Here is a 19,396-nt window from a genome sequence, read left to right as displayed (position 1 = left end):
AAAACAACTATTTGTTTAGATTTAAAAATTATTATGTACAATAAACGGCAAAAATATCTTGTATATACCCCATCAATCAATATTTTAAACTTTTACACAAAAACGTCAAGCTACACAGATATTTTTTTTGTCATGCATCCGATTTCACCTAGATAGATGCACACGCCCGATGAAGCTAATTTGTTTAGCGAAATATTGCGTGAATAATATATAAAATATAACAACTAATTTTATAACACTCATTAGTGTGTTAAAGTTACATTCTTAGACACTTATATATATATATATATATATATATATATATATATATATATATTTAGGAAGTGAAATTCGGTAAGATATATACAATACCGCATGACGTTACTATAACGTAACGTCACAAGTCGTTACTAGTAACGATAACAATTTTGTCTGATGAACCACAGGAGATGCGATGAAAGCGCTAACAGAAACAATGTTCGATTTATGATGTGATTTTTTGTGTTTTTTACTTTTAAACTATATATATAAGTACACATTCAATATGCCATTTGTAATGGTGTTTGGATGTTGTTAAATTTGTTTTAGGTATTATGATATTATACCGTCATACCAGATCTTCATATACATATATATATATATATATATATATATATATATATATATATATATATATGCATTGCTACAGACTTATTATCGTGACGTTACTTTACTGTTACTTAAATTCATCCATCTACCGAGGATAAAATTTGGTAAATGTTTTCCCTAGTTTGTCATATCGAAAACCCTGGTGTAATAATTATTCAGTAATACAGAATGTTCTTCCGTTGAAATCATATACTAGTACATTGTTACATACACATACACGAGCAAATCAAACAAATTGAGATATATAAACAACATACGATGGTTACAAAGGAACGTCACTATCTTAAAATGTATATTTATCATAAATTATTGTATTGAGTTTCCCGTTAAAAATATAAATATCAAGATCCAGGTAAGGGCAGTGTTCATTGTTAGTGTATAGCTTTATCTAAAGTCACTAGGGTATACAATTAAAACTAACTCCCACAATTTTTGTCCATCCTCTTTCCCGGTTGATTTTTTATTTATAAAGCTAACAGTTTGTGTCATGTCTTTGATAGGTTTTAGTTAAAATGGGGAAATATAATTTCATTATTGTGTATCCATGTCACCGTTTTGAGATATTGTATTCAACATTGCAAAAAGTGCATAATTATGTCAAATGATTTCAATTATTTGCTCCAAAGTTGAATTTCAATTCTTTTTAATGATACCTTTCCCGAAATCTATCTAAAATTTATTTACCGAATGAACAAATTTGATTTGTGCCTCACGTTTTAATCAATGCAAACTGCATAAAAACTCATTCGAATAATAATTTGAAAAATAGGTGACATGGAAATGTTGTTTTTTTTTCTCTTGTTTTTTGTTATCATACAAAGGTAATTCAAAGATGGACATCTGAATTGGTTTGTCGTTCCTTTTCAAATGGGTCAAAATGTATAGGAATATTCTTATTTCAAAAACGTCCTTATATTACTCACTTTGTTTCAATCAATTTAGATTCATTTTGGATATCTGACTGAGAGAATCTGATATATAATATTCTGTATCTTAGGTAAAATAAGTGAATGCGTGTGGAAATACTCAATCTCAAACTATTTACTTTATTTTCTTGTTTTAATTAATTCCTGTCTATCAAACGGTTGATATTTTAGACTTCATCATTGTCAGCCAGTAAGAATGGATACGGCATGTTCCTTTTGCAATTGTAAAGAAGCAGTGAATGTTTTAAAACCATGTTTAAATTGCTCGGACGCTAAATTTTGCTCTGTAAGTTGCAGACGCAAACACAGGAAAACGCACAGACTTGTCAACGAACTTGCAGGAGGAAACGTTTGGAAAAATAATGGTATGTTTTAATGAATTCTAATAAATCTTGTTGTTGTTTTTTATTTTCATTTTGTTATGTTGTGTCACATACTAAAAATATGTAGTTTAATGGTAAAAAATATTTGAATTTGAATAAATTATAAAGGAAACTAAACAAAACAAGGCGTTTCTTGCAGTTAGAGTACATGGATACATTCCAAATTCTTCAACACTTTTGATTCAGTGTGTGTACCAAAACACAGACATACACAAAACATAATGATAAAATAGAGCAAATAGACGACACACACACTATCATCATGATCGTACGTTGCACAACGGTTATTGCGATAGAGGTCACAGTTATACGGACATTCAACTTATTTCAATGATGTCTTTATGAATATTTAAGACGATATCTTAATTTTCTATTCCTCATACGATTGCATGTTTTACCATTATTAATATCTAGAAAGTTTGTTCGCTTCATTGTGTTTACATTCGTTTAGTATCCATTTGATTTTCATTGCTTAAATAATGTAAGCGTTTAACACCACAGGTAAACGTATTTTTAGCAATTATAGTAAAACTGTTTAAACTAATTTCCAGTTGTCAATATAAATGAATTTTTTGCGACTGTCGTGCAAGTGAGAAGTTTAGCTAGCTTTAAAACCAGATTTAATCTACCATTTATTTTACATAATATAAAGCCTATACAAAATCTGGAATATGAGAGTTGTTCGTTTGATGTGTTTGAGTTTTCGATTTGGCCTTTTGCGTAGAGATTTTCCTTTTATATTTTTCTTCGGAGTTCAGTATTTTTGTTATTCTACTTATGAAACGATATTCCAGAGCTTGCACTTCCAGTCATGATTTCCTTCATGGATGGTTGCTTATTATCTCAAAGCCTTTAATTTAAGTGTTCAACGTGGTTAAGTTGAAATAATCTCTTCGAATTGGTTGACCGTTATAGACTATCTTTTTCACGGGTGACGACGGATATATTCAAACTGTCACAACCACAATATCGTCAAATTTTCCTATAAATATGATTACTAATGTATTCATTTTTGTGCATTCGCAAACTTTTGCGGTCGTATAATAAAATGTCGATGTTGTCTTCGTCGTCTTCCGGATACATTTGGTCCCCAGACAGTTACTGGGTATACGTGTAACTGTAAGGAATTCCATGCCCCAAGATTCAATACCATGTAAGAAGGAAAGAAGTGAGATTGATTTTGGGGGTTATTGTCACAATTGATAAGGAATATGTCAAAAAGGGGGAAAATCTGGCGTATATACAAAATTTAGTCCTGGTATATATGATGAGTTTATTTATACGCAGCTTTTGTAGTTTCATCTACATTTGTAAACTATAAAACGATTAGATCTCATTAATTTATTGTGTCGCTTCACACAATAAATTAATTACCATGCCGTTGTGTCGTATAGTACCATGCATAGTCGCATTTGTCATCCTCGCTTATGATTATTCCGTTTGGGATATTTTGGGATAAAAACGATAATAAAGGCGTCCGGATATTGTTTATGACATCGGGTGGACTTAAGTAATAGACTGGACTTCCGTTTAGTACGGTTTAAAATTACACATAGTTTTCATTAGGGTCGTAATGGGGTATCATCATGACTAATAACGGTAAACAAAATCTTGCCAAATGACGTTGACGGTAATTTTCGGTGTATGACGATAAAATGAACACTTCTTTAGACGATAAAAACATCGCCTGATTTTGACGAATCAAGTTTCTTTTTACTTATTTGTCTCTTTCTATAGTTATGAAGATTATAACACAATGTTGACCGTGTACCCTTACTTTACCAATTGAACCTTTTATATTTGTTTGATTCACTCACACCTCGTTGTCAATATAATGAAAATTGTGTTGGACTGCCATACAACCGAGAAGTTTAGCTAGCTATAAAACCGTTTAATCCAGCTCTTGAATTTGTTATTTGATTACGGACTTACCGTATTGAGTTTTCCTCGGAGTTCAGGATTTTTAATTTTTTTTTAACTTTTTCAAACCTTGACGTATCTTCAATATATATTTTTAAAAATTTGTAGGGACAATTTCGCGACGACAATTTTAATAAGATGATTTTTCGCTATGTAGATTTAAGTTTGAATGTTTAATTTCTTTTCCGATTTTCCAGGTTTGGGTGCTGTACAAAGCGTAAAACATGAACCAGCTGTTCAAATAAAAAGTATACAACCGGAATCATGCAAGGCAGTAACGCAAAAGGTAGCACATGGAATTAGTAAGTCTGTTATGCAACGTTTCTTGCTTTAAAAATATGTGTTAGTGTTTGTGTGCGTGTACAATGTATCAAAATTGACTGATTTTATTTACAAAACATCCAGAGATGAACGTTCTTTTCAATAACTGTAATGTGAATACAAAATTTCTTAACCTAACTTATTAATTGGTCAAAGTTGTATTACATGTAGTTAAAAATATCGAAGATTATACACAAATAGTCCACATCGGGCTTTGTGATATAAACAGTATGGTACATATAGCGTGAAATGCATTTTCGCTCTTCTTTATCAAAAAATAAATATTAAATGATGTTATAAATGTAAAGTATATAAATTACAGAACTTAAAAAATTGACATAAATAAAAAGAGGGATATAATCAAGTCAAAACTTGCCCGAAAATGTTTTTCTCCAGATTTTTTATACATTTAGTACACTGTTCTTTCAAAATCTATCAAAAAGGTAAAAGAACAAAAACACTAAACTCCGAGGAAAATTCAAAACGCAAAATCTCTAATCAAACGGCAAAAACAAAAGCTCAAACACATCAAACGAATCGATAACAACTTTCATATGCCTGATTTGGTACAGGCATATTTTATGTAGAATCTCAAGAATCTTATCAGAGTTTCAATTATTTTTTTTTATTAATATATTAATTATATTTCACAAAATGGAAAAGAGAAAAGTAGAGGTTATCGGGTAATTTGAATGGCACTGCATAAACAAAACGAGATGATTCCGAATTTCTGACAAAAACAAAACAAAACGATAAGAACTAAACAGATGTGGTATAATTGTTAATTATTCAACTCTTCACAAGAGACCAACATAAATTAACAACCGAAGGTCACTGTACGACCTTCAACAATGAAAAAAGCCCATCCGCATAGTTAGCTTTAAAAAAGCACAACACGAAAAACGTTAAACAATACAAACGAAAAAACCTAACTGGCTAATTTATGTTCAAAACAAGGAACCAAAAACAAATATGTAACACAGCAACAATCGACCACCATTCAGTTACATACTCTTGACTAGGGACAAGCATATACATACAGGATGGGACATTAGTGTTGCGGTACATCAAGAACAAACTATAAAAAGTAGTTGAAAACGGCTCAACTCATCAGATGGGAAAGTCTTGTATCAGTACAACATAAGAACAAACAATGCAAATTACTTGAAAATGTGTAACTCATCAGATGGATACAAATAGAAATACATCTAACAAAAACACAGAATGGACGTTTATTAAAACCTTATGACCTATCTATTTATATTACATATTAGTCGGGTTTAAGAGTAACACTATCTAGAAGTATGTTGAAAAATAAACATACTATTCACTTTCAAGTTGGTAGTAGTTGTCGCTCTCAACTGACAGTTCTAACCATTTCGTTTCTTCCTTTTGACGATTGGCAAATAAACTGTCTATCAGTAAGAATAGCAGACAAAACACGATCTTCACAATTCAAAGTATGACTGAAACCATCAATTAAGGGGGTACAGAACACCTAAGAAAAGATAACTCTTACTCATATAGATATAGGAAGATGTGGTGTGAATGCCAATGAGACAACTCTCCATACAAATAACAATTTAAAAAGTAAACCATTATAGGTTAAAGTACGGCCTTCAACACGGAGCCTTGGCTCACACCGAACAACAAGCTATAAAGGGCCCCAAAATAACTAGTGTAAAACCATTCAAACGGGAATACCAACGGTCTAATCTATATAAACAAAGTCTGATTCATTGCTACGTTTTAAAATCATGTTGCAATATGCAAGCTTTTAAAGGATCATGATCAGAATGTTTAGGAAGTACACCACTAATTAATGGCCCCATTGCTTTCTATGTTAAATTCCTCAATTTCGAGTGGTCACAGCTCTTAAGCTCAAATCAAGTGACAATCATTGCATGTCAAAGTAACACCTTCTGGTGTCCTGTTCTGAAAAAATCATTGCATATAAGAAAGAACTGGTTCCCGGAACTTCGAATGTACCAAAACAGGTACTTCCGATCTGACAAAAAGACAAAATGTACCCTCCTTTTTAAATTTCATGCCATTTTTTTATTATTCAAATGTATCAGTCAAAAATTATTCTGCAATGATCACCAGTCATGCAGCTTTCATTTGATACCAAAATCAATAAAATATTCTAAATATATTGAAAGTTATGTCCATGCGTAGGAACTATTTTGTGTTAAATATGTACTACTTTCTGGTATGTGCTTTCTGGCCGGGCCTGAATTAGTGGTGTTACACCTTTGCATCATTGCTAAGAGCAGCTGTACACCTATTGTTATTCATTTAATCTTTTAATCCATTTACCAAAGTTACTAATTTTCCATAAAGGAATTTTCAAGGAGACATAATAGGGAAATTTAAGAGAGAAATAAATTTACCAAAAGAAAAAAGGACGTAAAAAAAAGGAGGGAAATATAAAGGACCAAAACTGTTTTCGTTTTTTACTTGCCAATGTCTAGATCTTAGATAAAATGAAATAAAGTACAACAATGCTACCATTTGATTTTATGGGTGGGAGGGCTGGAATTAAAAATGTTATCCAGCATTTTTTTTAAGTTGTAATCATTGAAGGGGGGAAGGGTGATGGACTGGGATCCGGTGTTTTAGCTCGGGATTTCAGATCCGGGAATTTTTTTTTTTCAAATTTCGGAATCCCGGGATTTAAATTTGTTTAAACTCGGGATTTCGTGTTTTAAAGCCCAGGATTTCGGGATCAGGATTCAGGACCCCTCCTACCCTCGCTCTGATGACATCATTTTTCCTGGATTTTTATTTTTCATTCTTTAGGGAACTGCAATTTTCATTAGTTTCATTAGTTTATCTGTAATTGTTTACATAAATTGTAATCCTGCTTGTTATGCCAAATTACTGTTCCTGTCTCGTTTGCTCAAAAGCCTGTCTTGCTTTTTTCAAATTTTATCCAAGCTTTCCCTCAAATGGCAGCTCCCTCTGACAATAAAATTGTAACCAAATAAATAAACCATGGACAATTATACAATGCTTCTGTTTGTAGATCTTCGTACCAAATTGATTAAAATCAAAACTGAATTGACTCCACAATACTTTTTTTAAAACCATACATGTAGTTTTTAATGAAAACACTATGGGTTTAATTAGTAATACACGTAGTTATGTTAAATAGGTACATGTATGATTAATTTTTAATTTTAAAATTTCTGGCATATTTTTTTAAAGTGCAATTGAATATTTTATTACATGATTTATATTCATGTAAAAATTTAGAAGATACTGAGGGGGATACTCAACCACCAGTGCATCATTTACATGTTACGGAGCAAAGACAAAAAGAAGAAAAATAACCATCCGATTCAGTACACAAAACACAACACATATTTATGCACTCTCATATTCATCTGAATAAAAAAAAATACTACATCTTTCTAGTATCTTTTTTCAACCTTTTATCCTAACAGGTGTAGAAAATAAACGGGTGTCTTCTATTCCGTCCGCAATGTAGGGAAAGTCAAGTCTGTATTTAGAATCATGGTTGAAACTGAAACTACACATATGTATGATATAAATAGAACATGTTATTTTTGCTTTATCAAATTTAAATTTCGAAGAGATAGAAACATCTTTCAAATTATTTTTATCAAATGCAATTAAAAAATAAATATGAAAAAAGAAACTGTGGTGTTATTGCAAGTGACAAGTGAAAATGTTTCTTCTCAAATATCAATTGAAGATTTTTACTGAATAGAGTAATCATTCTCTATAATAATAAGGCAGCAATCATTAGATTTTCTGGGGAGGGGTGGGGGCTATGGTTTTTTTTGGAAAAAAAAGTTTTTTTCCAGTTTTTGGAGAAAAAAAATAATTTGTTTTCAACTGCCACTATATGTGATGCTAAAATTGAAAGAAAAATTGTTTACGACTTGTCGCTAAAACATTCATAGCCCCCCCCCCCCCGAAAATCAAATGGTTGCTGCCTAAGGGTCCCAAAAAATAATGTAAAATAGATAGTGTAACTGCCGTGCTTTTAAGTAAAAACCAGTTGTATCTAATTTTCATAACCTCTGCAGAAATACTAAAAAACAATTTTAAGTTTAAAGAACTTGATTTCACAGTATAAGGATTTTGCACAGTCAGCTCTATTTCATCCCTCATAAGCCGTGGTTCTTTGCACGACTAGTTTTGTTCTTAAGTTTTGAATTGTATATTTTTGAATCTGTAGACCAATAAATTGAAAATCTTGATCATGTAAAGCATCTGCCAAGTTTAAAGCTTTTCCCTATGTATATAGGTATTTTTTGCGTGTCATGCTTTTAACTTTAACAGCTCGTATCTCAAATCAAAAATCAGTTACGTCCTTATTTTGCCCCTGCAACTGAAAGTAGCGGGGGATATTGTTTTACCCCTGTCCGTCTGTCCTTCCGTCCATCCCATTATTGGTATATAGTTATGTGGCATCACTCCTACTGTTTGATTCCTAGGAAGTTTTCACTTTGCTTTCTGTTGAGTAGTTAAGTACGTACACTGCGCTTCAATGGAAACCATCCCTTTTTCAAACAATGTTATGTGACTACATGTCTATTCCGTGTGCATGGAATGGGTTGACATGTCATAAAATGTGTCTATATTGTTGTATGGTCGATTAAAGCTTGTGTATTATGATTTTTAAAAATAAATAGGAATTCAAACCTTCATAAAAGTCATGGCCGGTACAAGCGCTTCTTCCCAAAAAACACAATTATCGTCCTTGAGGTCAAAGTTCAAGGTCACATGAGGGTAACTTTTTTTAAAAAGGATAACCACCTCATGATGATACATCCACATGCCAAAGATGTAAGGCCTAGGTCAAAAGGTGAAGAAGTTGTGGCCGACGTGGTTGTTTTTCACGAAAAAAAACCCACATAAGTTGACCTTGAGGTCACATTTGAAGGTCACACAAAGGTCATCATGATGCAAGAAACTTAACCTCGTTATGATACATCCACATGCCAAATATTGTAAGGCCTAGTTCAAAAGAGGAAAAAAAATATTGCCATTATGTACTTTTTGAATAGTTTTTGCTCTTATTTAATGAACAAATTTGAGGGTGGGGCGTATTTCAAACTTAAATATCAAAAAATCTAACGGTTAAATTTTAAAAAAAAAATTGCAAGAACAACCGACTAGTATAGCACTCCAAATGCTTAGTTTTATAAAAAAAAATTAAACGACACATTTTTTTTTCAAAAAAAAATCTTCTTCAAATACTAGAAGCACAGCATTCACTTTTCGGGGCTGATTCTGGTACCCCCTATTTAAGTTTGGGCAAAATTTTAAATCCAGACTAAAAAACTTACAAGAAAAGGGTATCAGTTAACTAATATTTACCTCAGCTATCATTATTAGCTATGCTATTGTCAATTTAGGATTAACTTTTAAAAAAATTAACATATTTAACCCTATACCCATATTTCAGAAACTTCCAATTTTGGCCGATTCTAGTATGTAAAAGATGCCATATTTGAGTTGCCACATCTTTTAAACATACGGTTCAAATCTTTTAAAATTTTTACAAGATGTTAAGGTTGGCCTAGTTTATCAATGAAACAAAATTAAGAAAAATTAAACGACAGGATTTTTTTGGGGTATAGTGTTAGAATTTATCGTTGTTTCATATAGGTAAAAATTGATTAAAGTCCTATTCTATCCAGTACTACAGACAACATTTCACATTACATTTCATTGCATATAAAATAAAATATACAACAATATATAATAACCATCACTGGAAGTTAACCAATCAAATTTCACCGCCTTTTTTCCTGCGTATGATTTCAACTTCACCATTTGGAACTCTTGGTTTAATAGCTTCCTTGTGAGCAGCAACCCTCTATCAGGAAAATCATGATAGGAAATGCAAGCACGGGAATATCGTATCAACTGGGAGATATATACCCCGTATGCAGGTGCTGCTGGAATGTTGCTACTTAGAAATGGAAAGTTCACAATAGGAAAGCTGAAATCATCTCTTTTGTCGTAAAGTTTTGTTTTCAACCTACCCTCATTGTCAATTTCTAGATGTAAGTCAAGATATGAAGCCGACTTAACTGTATCTGTAGTATCCTTTATCTCCAATTCGATGGGATAGATGCGTTCCACATAGTCACCAAATTTTGAATTGTTTAGTGAAAGAACGTCATCTATATAGCGGAAAGTAGAGTTAAAGGATATTGCTAACTTCTTATCTTTCTTCCTAAGAAGTGCCTGCATTAAGTCAGCCTCATAATAATAAAGAAACAAGTCGGCAAGTAGAGGGGCACAGTTTGTTCCCATTGGGATGCCGACAGTCTGTTGAAAAACACGTCCTCCGAACGTTACAAATATGTTGTCAATCAAGAAATCAGGCATCTTGATAATGTCGGTTTCAGAGAATTTTTTGTTTGAATCAGAGTGATTCTTTACAAAGTATGATTTATCCCTCCCTAAGACAAAATAATTGTATCTACGTTGGCCATTCTTTTTTATGAAGCAAAGTAATACCAACTCTTTCAATTTGTCTTTTAGTTTGGAATGCGGAATACTTGTGTAAAGAGTAGAAAAGTCAAATGTTTTAATACGGTTACAAGATGAAAGAGAGTTAGATTGTATGTACTCTGAAAGATCTTTGGAATTTTTAAGTATCCACATCTGATTCATGCCACCTCTAGAATAGGCAGTTTCACAATAACTTTGAAGCCTGTCTTTGATTGCTGATAACATAGATGTTAATAATTTAGAAAGAGGTTTCGTGGAGCACTTGGAAGACCCAGTAATATACCGTTGTTTGTAAGAACACTTATGTAGTTTAGGTATCCAATACAGTGATGGAAGATCCAGTTCTTTATCTTTGGTTGAAATACCAAAGGAACAAAGAACAGACCTATGATTATCCAGGATTTCCTCTTTGGTAAGTGTCGTAATGGTATATGTTGAGTTTCCAAGTGAATTGTCTATACCTAATTCGTTTATCAAGCAATTAATGTAGTGACTTTTACAGACAAAAACGATGTTATTTGAGGCTTTGTCTGCGGGGACAACAACATATTTATCATGGAGGTCGGATAAGTGTTTAGCAACATTTGGGTCTTTAAAGAATGACGTAGCATGGACATTGATGGACCCATTCAGTTTCTTAATTCTGATTTGTATTAACGACCTCACTGCCTTAATCCATTCGGATAGAGTGTCTACGTCTTCCTTTTCACGTTTAGCCCATTGCCTGGCATAATCCTCGACTGAGTCCATCAGAATTTTAAAATTGTATTTCCAATTGATGGATTTAGGCTCACGATGTTTATGAAGTTAGTATCATAATAATAAATAAACAAGTTGGCAAGAAGAGGGGGCAAAATTGGTTTCCATTGGAATGTCGACAGTCTGTTGAAAAACACGTCCTTCAAACGTAACAAATATGTTGTCAATCAAGAAATCAAGCATCTTGATAATATCAGTTTCTGAGAATTTTTGTTTGAATCAGAGTGATCCTTTACAAAGTAGAATGTATCCCTCCATAAGACTAGATACTTGCTTCTACGTTGGCTTTTCTTTTTTATGAAAGAAAGCAATACCAACGTTTTCAATTTGTCCTTTAGTTTGGAATGGGGAATACTTGTGTTAAGTGTAGAAAAGTCAAATGTTGTTATACGATTGCAAGATCAAAGAGTCTTAGATTGTATGTACTCTAAAAGATCTTAATATTTTTTTAGTATCCGCATCTGATTCACGCCACCTCTAGCGTAGGCAGTTTTACAATAAGTCGTCGTGCTTGGATTGTTGATAAAATGAATGTTAATAATTTAGAAAGAGGTTTCGTGGTGCACTTTAAAGACCCAGTAATATACCGTTGTTTGTAAGGACACTTATGTCGTTTAGGTATCCAATACAGTAATGGAAGATCAAGTTCTTCATCTTAAGTTGAAATTGCAAAGGAATATAGAACAGACCCGTGGTTATCTAGGATTTCCTCTTTGGTTATTGTCGTTGGGGTATATGTTGAGTTTCCAAATGAACTGTCAATACCTAATTCATTTATCAAGCGGTTGATGTAATGAGTTTTTCACACAAAAATAATCTTGTTTGAGGCTTTATCTTTGGTGACAAAATACATATTTGTCATGGAGGTAGGACAAGTGTTTTGCAACATTTGGGTCTTTACAGATTGACGTACATGGGTTTTAATAGACCCATTCAGTTTCTTAATTCTGATTTGTACCAAAGACCTCACAGCCTTAATCCATTCGGAAAGAGTATCTACGTCTTCCTTCTCGCGCTTAGTCCATTGCCTAGCATAATCCTCGACTGAATCTATCAGTATGAAGTTGTATTTCCAATTGATGGATTTAGGATCACGATATTTTGGACCTTTGGACAACTTATTTGGTAGGGAAGTGTTCTTGACAATATTGACGACACCGGTAATAACGTGGCCAAACGGATTATATGTGAATTGGGAACTAGCAAAATGAGGTTTAGACTTGAAGTCGTCAATATTGAGATCCTGCACAACGTGTTTGTAATTAAACATTTTAGTTTCAATTGGTTTGGTATAAGTATAAGAAATGAATGTTACAGACTGATCTATGAAATAAGGAAATTATTTGAACTTATTTATGATGAAGGATATTGCCAAAGTTGACTCTATCGACACCTTTTTTGACAAAGGAAAGATTAAGAAAAGATCTTTTCTCTTTTTAATCTGTTCCAATGTGAACTGGTTTGAAAAGTCTGTGACTTGCAATATCCGAAATGATAGCTGCAAGTTTGTACTGGTTTGAATGAGGGTTTGTAACAGTGGTTTCAAAAAATAAATTGAATATAGAATAACCATATGGTGTCGCAGTTCCCAATAGTCTAATTGAGTAGTCCTCTTTTTGTCTAAGGAGATGCGTTGCAACATGAGGATTGTTTGTCCTGTGGATTCGACCTGTTATAGAAACGATGGAATCGTCAGGCTGATTAAAAGGCTGGTAAAGAATACCGTGTGCATTGATCTACGGCCCCACTTTCGTTTGTTTAGCCTTCCTTCCGTGTTACCGACGTATACCAATCCGCAAATGTTACACTCTAATTCGTAGACGGCATGATACAACTTCTCAAAAGGTTATTTACAAATATAGCCTGTGTTTTGTACGAGAAGTTCCTCCAACAAATGAATGTAATGTTAAGCCTGCTGATCTGTTATTTTTACACATAAATTTGTATTGTTTTGACATGCTTCAGCAAACCGAGATTGCAATTTCTTCATGTATTCAAAAACAAATAATGTCATTTTTTTCTTCTGTTCGGAACATTTTTTGTCGGGAAACATTTAAGTCCTTTTCCCTAGAATTATAGTTCATTATCCTTTTAAAATTTTCTTATACATTTTTGTTAGTTTTAGGTCTGGTGTTGATTGTGCTATGTGTATGTTTATTGACAGTCTGGGGCGATGTCTTAAACACAATTTTGAGTTTTGATGAACTTTTGGCGTGCTTTTCGTTTTCTACCATACAAAGGTTTGATCATGCAGCTATTGTATGGAATTTGTTTTTTATATGTTATTAATGATATTTCTTGCAAATGTACGAATGACATGAGGTTGGTTTTGACAACCTCAGTTTAATCCCTGATGATTGACGAATGAAACGTTTCAACAACTGAGTGACGTGATCGTCGTCACGAATTGTACACACGTATTATATAACTCAGAACACTCCTTATCAGATTGATATTTGGCTGTTTTTGTTTGATTAAACAGTTATATTTCTGTAAACTCGCAAATCCAGTAGCACTTACATAAGTCATCGTGACTGTAAACTGGTATCATGTTGTTATCTATTTGGCAGTAAAACTATGACATTTATTCACAGACAGAAAGCCAAAACAGAAAGCAGAAAACTTCGTCTTAACACGATGGCTTTCCCAGCTTCAGCACACGAATGCATCAATTCATATTGAACCTGGACTTCAACTGCCAGGAAGTGAACGCATACTATTCAAAATTTTGTTGACAATGGACAACAAAAAGTTTGCAGGTAATTTCAATTTAACAAAATGGAAAAAATATAGAAAAAAATGAAAATTGTACTAAAAAGCATCATCAAAGAAACGTGAAATGCCAATTGCAAAACTGGAAAAAAAAACTATCAGACAACTGGAAGGTTTTGATCGCCATAATGACCGACCATTTTCTCTTGAATTGCGGTGTTTTTGTTAATGTTTTGTACGATAACTGGTATTGGGAAACAACATGATTTGCTTCATTTCGATTTATCGATATTTACTATGAAATGTATGACTAACATGTGTACTCCAAATTTAATTTTAGAACGACTATGATATCAGTATTGACATTTGACTGCCTGCAGGTGACTGTATATTCGAAATCGGGTAGTAAAACTGAAACGGCAGCTACCTATCTATAATTTATTAAACAATTCATGATTTTGTTTTTAACATTGCTAATTATAATTATCAATATATTGATATATCTCTAACAAACAAAAAATCAGAAATGAGAGAATATAAAATGTATGTTAGAATTATCTACACGGGTATTTTATACGGACACCTTATTGATTACACGAGACAAAAAAAACTATTGTTATAGAGGGTTGACTTAATTTAGTTTCAATGTAAAGACTGTAATACAAAAATAGATATGATCAATAACTTTGACAGAATGTTTGGCTTTAACAAGAAGAAAAAAAAAGTAGTTGGTAACTACGACGTACCCATACAGAAACATGTTTTCTTTTATGAAGTATGACACGTGCCTAGACATAGCTGTCAAACATTTGCTATATTTTAATTGATAAACAAACATCAACTTATGCATACAATAATCATGTAACTCTGTTTGTTTTTAAATGAAGAATGGATGCAAAAATGGGAAGAAACAAATGATATATCGTGTATTTACAAGCATGAGGTGAAATCGCTCAAAGAACAACCAGGTGCATATTTTACTTAACAAATTATACATTTTCTAGGTTATGAAGCGTCAGCTAAAAAACGTCATCTAGATAATGAGTTTACATGTCTACGTTAGTGCTTGGAAAACGTTAAATAACCGTATGCACAAGAGTCAATCTGCAAGCTTTTTATCGCAATGAAGAAAGTAAAAACATTTGTTTCTCTGTGTAAATAAATCTCAGATTTTAAAACAAATTACCGCTAAATTTTGGTATTGTACAAGATGGCTTACACAAACAAAGTCAATTCCATATATTTAAAAATCCATTTTAATTTTAACTTTAATTGCTTACATCCACATCATTAGAAACTTGGTCAATATTTGTCGCATTTGCAACATCATCTCCTTATTTTTTGTATTAAACAGTACAAACAAAATTGCAAACACGTGATTTTTAACATGTTTGAATTTATTATCTACATATTAACTTAATTTTTCTTACAGAAGATTTTTGTTTTGGAGATAATGAATCTAGCCAGGATTTGGATAGTGGTGAGACAAATGATAAGCTATATTATGCTCTAAATTCACTTTCACTGTTTAAAATATCATAAAGTATTTATATGCTAAATTTCACTAGATTTTTTTTGTAGCACATATCTTAGCAAATTATGATATGTACCTTTATACGATAAAGCCATAATAAGAAACTAAATACATATATAGGTACTGTTATGCGCAATGAACATTTCTATTTAAAATAGCAAGATCCAGATATCATAATATTTCATCAAACACAATTAACAGTTCATGTTTTCAATACGGAAATGATGCACATCTACGAAACAAAATATGAACATCACAAAATCTCATTTTGATCAACAATACCTGTAAAAGACAGCAATCAAACATCTACAAAATATATACAAAACATTTATTATTTAGATACAACTTCAATACCTTAAAAAACAGAATTCTTAATGAAAATTAGACGTCAATACTACAGAAACGTACGACAATGGTCACTGCCCGAACCTTGATACTGAAATTTCGTGCAAACTTTCTATATATACTTACCGCCAAAACCGATTTACAACTATTGTGAAAACACAATAAAATAAATTACATACTACAACTATACAATAGTAATTTAATCAGTATCACTACTGGACGAAATAACAACTGTCCATACCAGTAACAGTCGTTCTAAGACTGTAATTGTTTGTTAAAGTTGTAACAGTTGTAAAATTTTACTGTTTCAGTTATTTTATGACTGTCCCAACTTTTAAAGTGTTTGTCTCCAACATAAATCGACTGCAACAACGCTAGAAATAGCTGTCACAAACATTAAAGGACTGATACAACTAATTTCAAGTTGTAACAGTTGGTTTACAACTGTCCCAACTCGAAAAACGTTGTAACAGTCATAAATACACTGTTAAAACGCCGAAAATGTTGTCACGGTTAAAATACGACTGTTGCAACCTTTTGAAAGTTGTTACAGTTATTTAATAACTGTTCCAACAGGCAAAACGTTGAAACAGTCGTAAATAGACTGTTTAAACGTCGAAAAGGTTGTTACAGTTAAAATATGATTGCTACAACCATTATACAGCAACAGTTTAATAATCCATAAGTGTCGCAACTTTCAAATATTGGTAGTCATTTTATAGACTTAAAAGTTACGGATACCAATTTTCTATCTGACAGTCCGGGATAGGTTAAATTATTTTAAATACAATTACATCGTGTGCAAAAAGGTTGTTATAAAAAAAAGACACAACTGTCATACCCATTTAATACATTAGTATAAATAGAAACTGATTGTAAAAACAAAAACATATTGAAATATCTGCCGCTGAAAATTTTGGGATTCCCCGCTTATCTGGTAAATTGTTGTAAATTAATAACTCAATTGACACTCCCTTGTCTCGCATCTCTTCGAAAAAAAAATCAGACCACCGGAAGAGATACCTGCAATTTCACATGGGACTGGTTTATGCGCATTTAATGCTTAAACACAGTTACATGCACCTGTTAGATAAATTGAACAAGGTGTCTCAATTTATTTGTAAAAAAAATGTATCTTATAATATCATATAAGACACTTTTCGAAATTATCATAATGACAACGTTTTAATTTTTATAACCTTGTTGTGAAATCATTCATGCATGTAAGGTTTTACCTCCAATACCCGTAGATTTACGAATCACATATCTTCATAATAACGGTCAATATACTATAAACCCAGCGGGAATATACACACTTGTCAAACTTATCCCCGTAGAAAACTGTCGAGGGCTTAGTTCATACGACATGGACACTTTTAGAATTAATTTGTTTGTTTTTAAGTTCTTGTGACTATTTGAAAAGTATACAAGTTACCGTACTCGGTTCTAACAATTTTGATTTATAAATACAAATAAAATCTCAGTTATGCTGAACTTTCAACGCATCTTTTGTAGCTATGGAAAACACTGAAATATTCGTTAATGTCTTGTATCTAAATTCAATTTATATTATTTACCGGGGTTTTTAATAGTCTAGTCAGATTTACTCAACTTTGTACTGTTATTGTACCGAGTGGTGTCTTATTCATGCGCGTAGCTACGTTTACGTCAAAACGCCCGGGCGTACACTTGAATTTTAATCTCAATAAAATACAAATAACTTATAAATAGTACATCAACCCTGTAAATTTTTTTTTCAATTTCGAATTAAAGTGACGAATTTTACTTTTCAAACAAAAGGTATCATATTATATAGATTTGTTTCTCAAAGTCTGAAACTTCTAGTTGTGAATCTTCAGAGAATTCTACCAACTTTCCTGCTATTTAAATGAATTCATTATATTCTGTGATTCGATATGTGGTTTCCATTTTTGTCGAGCCTGTGACATTTCTATATGTCCCAATAGCAAGACATATGCGATTCTAAATTTCGTCGGTGGTGTCACTCTTGACCCCCCTCTTTAGCCTATAAGTGTGGGGTTAAAAGGTGTTTATTTTAAATATAAATACCTCAAGCAAACCTTTGTATGGAAGTTGGACAGAAACTGTGCATGACAAAAAGAGTATCAAGAGCATAATGATGAAATTATCTGTTTAATTTTGCCGTATTTAGAATTAAAAAAAAAACTTGTTGCGCAAGTAGATACAGTCTGGGATAAAAGTTTGTTATAGATCAATTACTTTGTCAAACCTTTTTTTGGATGGAAGAAGTTTTTTTTCTGATTAATGTCTGAATCAAAATTTTGAAAGCTTTTTTTTCTTCCATTGTGGCAGTATTAATTTGACAGAAGGACTTCTCTTTATTCAATTTAACGATATGGGACTTTTTCAAAAGATTTTATAAACCTTAATAGATTTTTGTTAAAATTGGGTCGAGTCGGATATTCCAAGAAAAGTAAAACAATATTTTTTTATTTTTTTTAAATCCTGTAAAAGATAGATAAATGCATTCACTTTACGCGGAAGGCAATTCCAGCCGAGAACCAGGATTCAACAGAAACCTTCCGAACATTAATTATTTCATGTTCATTAACGACAATTACCCCATATGGCTCCTTTTGAACATATTTTAAAGAAACTGCTTTAGACTTTTCTCTATATCTAATGACCATTAGATTCCATATCAACACGATGAATAAACTAAATATTAAAAAGAAACCATTTAAATTCTTTAAAGTATGTTGCTATTGATGAGAATTTTCAACAACGGGAACGGTATCTCATTCTTGATAACCTGTTAGCTTACGGGGGCTTCGTCACGTTGAACCAACTACCATGCAACAGGTGCTATGACTTAGGCCCTCAGACCCCTCGCCGAGGTTCGGGCGTACACGTAACAAACACCTAGCTACGCCACTGTTATTTGAGGTTCAAATGTCTTTATTAATAACTCTCCACATGGACGCAAAAATATTAACCATCGAGTTCATATTTCGCCGGGTTTTATCACATATATAAACCTACATGTATAAGTGAGGTAAATGTACCATGTGAACAGACATGACAGAGATATATTTTTTTCTGAGACAAGTTCGTCGATGGACGATGAATAAATTAGATGACGGGGAATTACGTCACCGTAATAACTATTTTACATTGTAGTGATACAAATCAGTATATACTCTGGTTTGTTGTTATATACATATTTGTATATTTGTTTATAGTTACATGCATGCTAAATGTATATGATTTTCATCCATTTGAATATATCATTCTGTATACATGATATATATATACATATGATATGTTCATGTCGATATATTCTGCTATCATACTATTCTAATATAAATGAAGGACTGCTGAACCAA

General features: G+C 32.3%; 1 protein-coding gene across 1 annotated transcript in view; it reads left to right on the top strand.

Moving 5' to 3' along the window:
* Positions 1-1,728: 1,728 nt before the first annotated feature.
* The window catches only part of LOC143048978 (uncharacterized), a 44,182-nt gene continuing 26,514 nt past the window's right edge, over positions 1,729-19,396 (top strand). The window contains exons 1-5 of the mRNA XM_076222815.1: positions 1,729-1,918; positions 4,054-4,158; positions 14,032-14,196; positions 15,037-15,117; positions 15,582-15,629. Coding sequence (XP_076078930.1) covers positions 1,750-1,918; positions 4,054-4,158; positions 14,032-14,196; positions 15,037-15,117; positions 15,582-15,629 — 568 coding nt within the window. The 5' untranslated portion in view covers positions 1,729-1,749. The remainder of the gene's footprint in view (positions 1,919-4,053; positions 4,159-14,031; positions 14,197-15,036; positions 15,118-15,581; positions 15,630-19,396) is intronic.

This window comes from Mytilus galloprovincialis, chromosome 10, assembly GCF_965363235.1.
Source record: "Mytilus galloprovincialis chromosome 10, xbMytGall1.hap1.1, whole genome shotgun sequence".
Lineage (NCBI taxonomy): Eukaryota > Metazoa > Mollusca > Bivalvia > Mytilida > Mytilidae > Mytilus > Mytilus galloprovincialis.
This window is presented reverse-complemented; position numbering and strand designations above follow the sequence as displayed.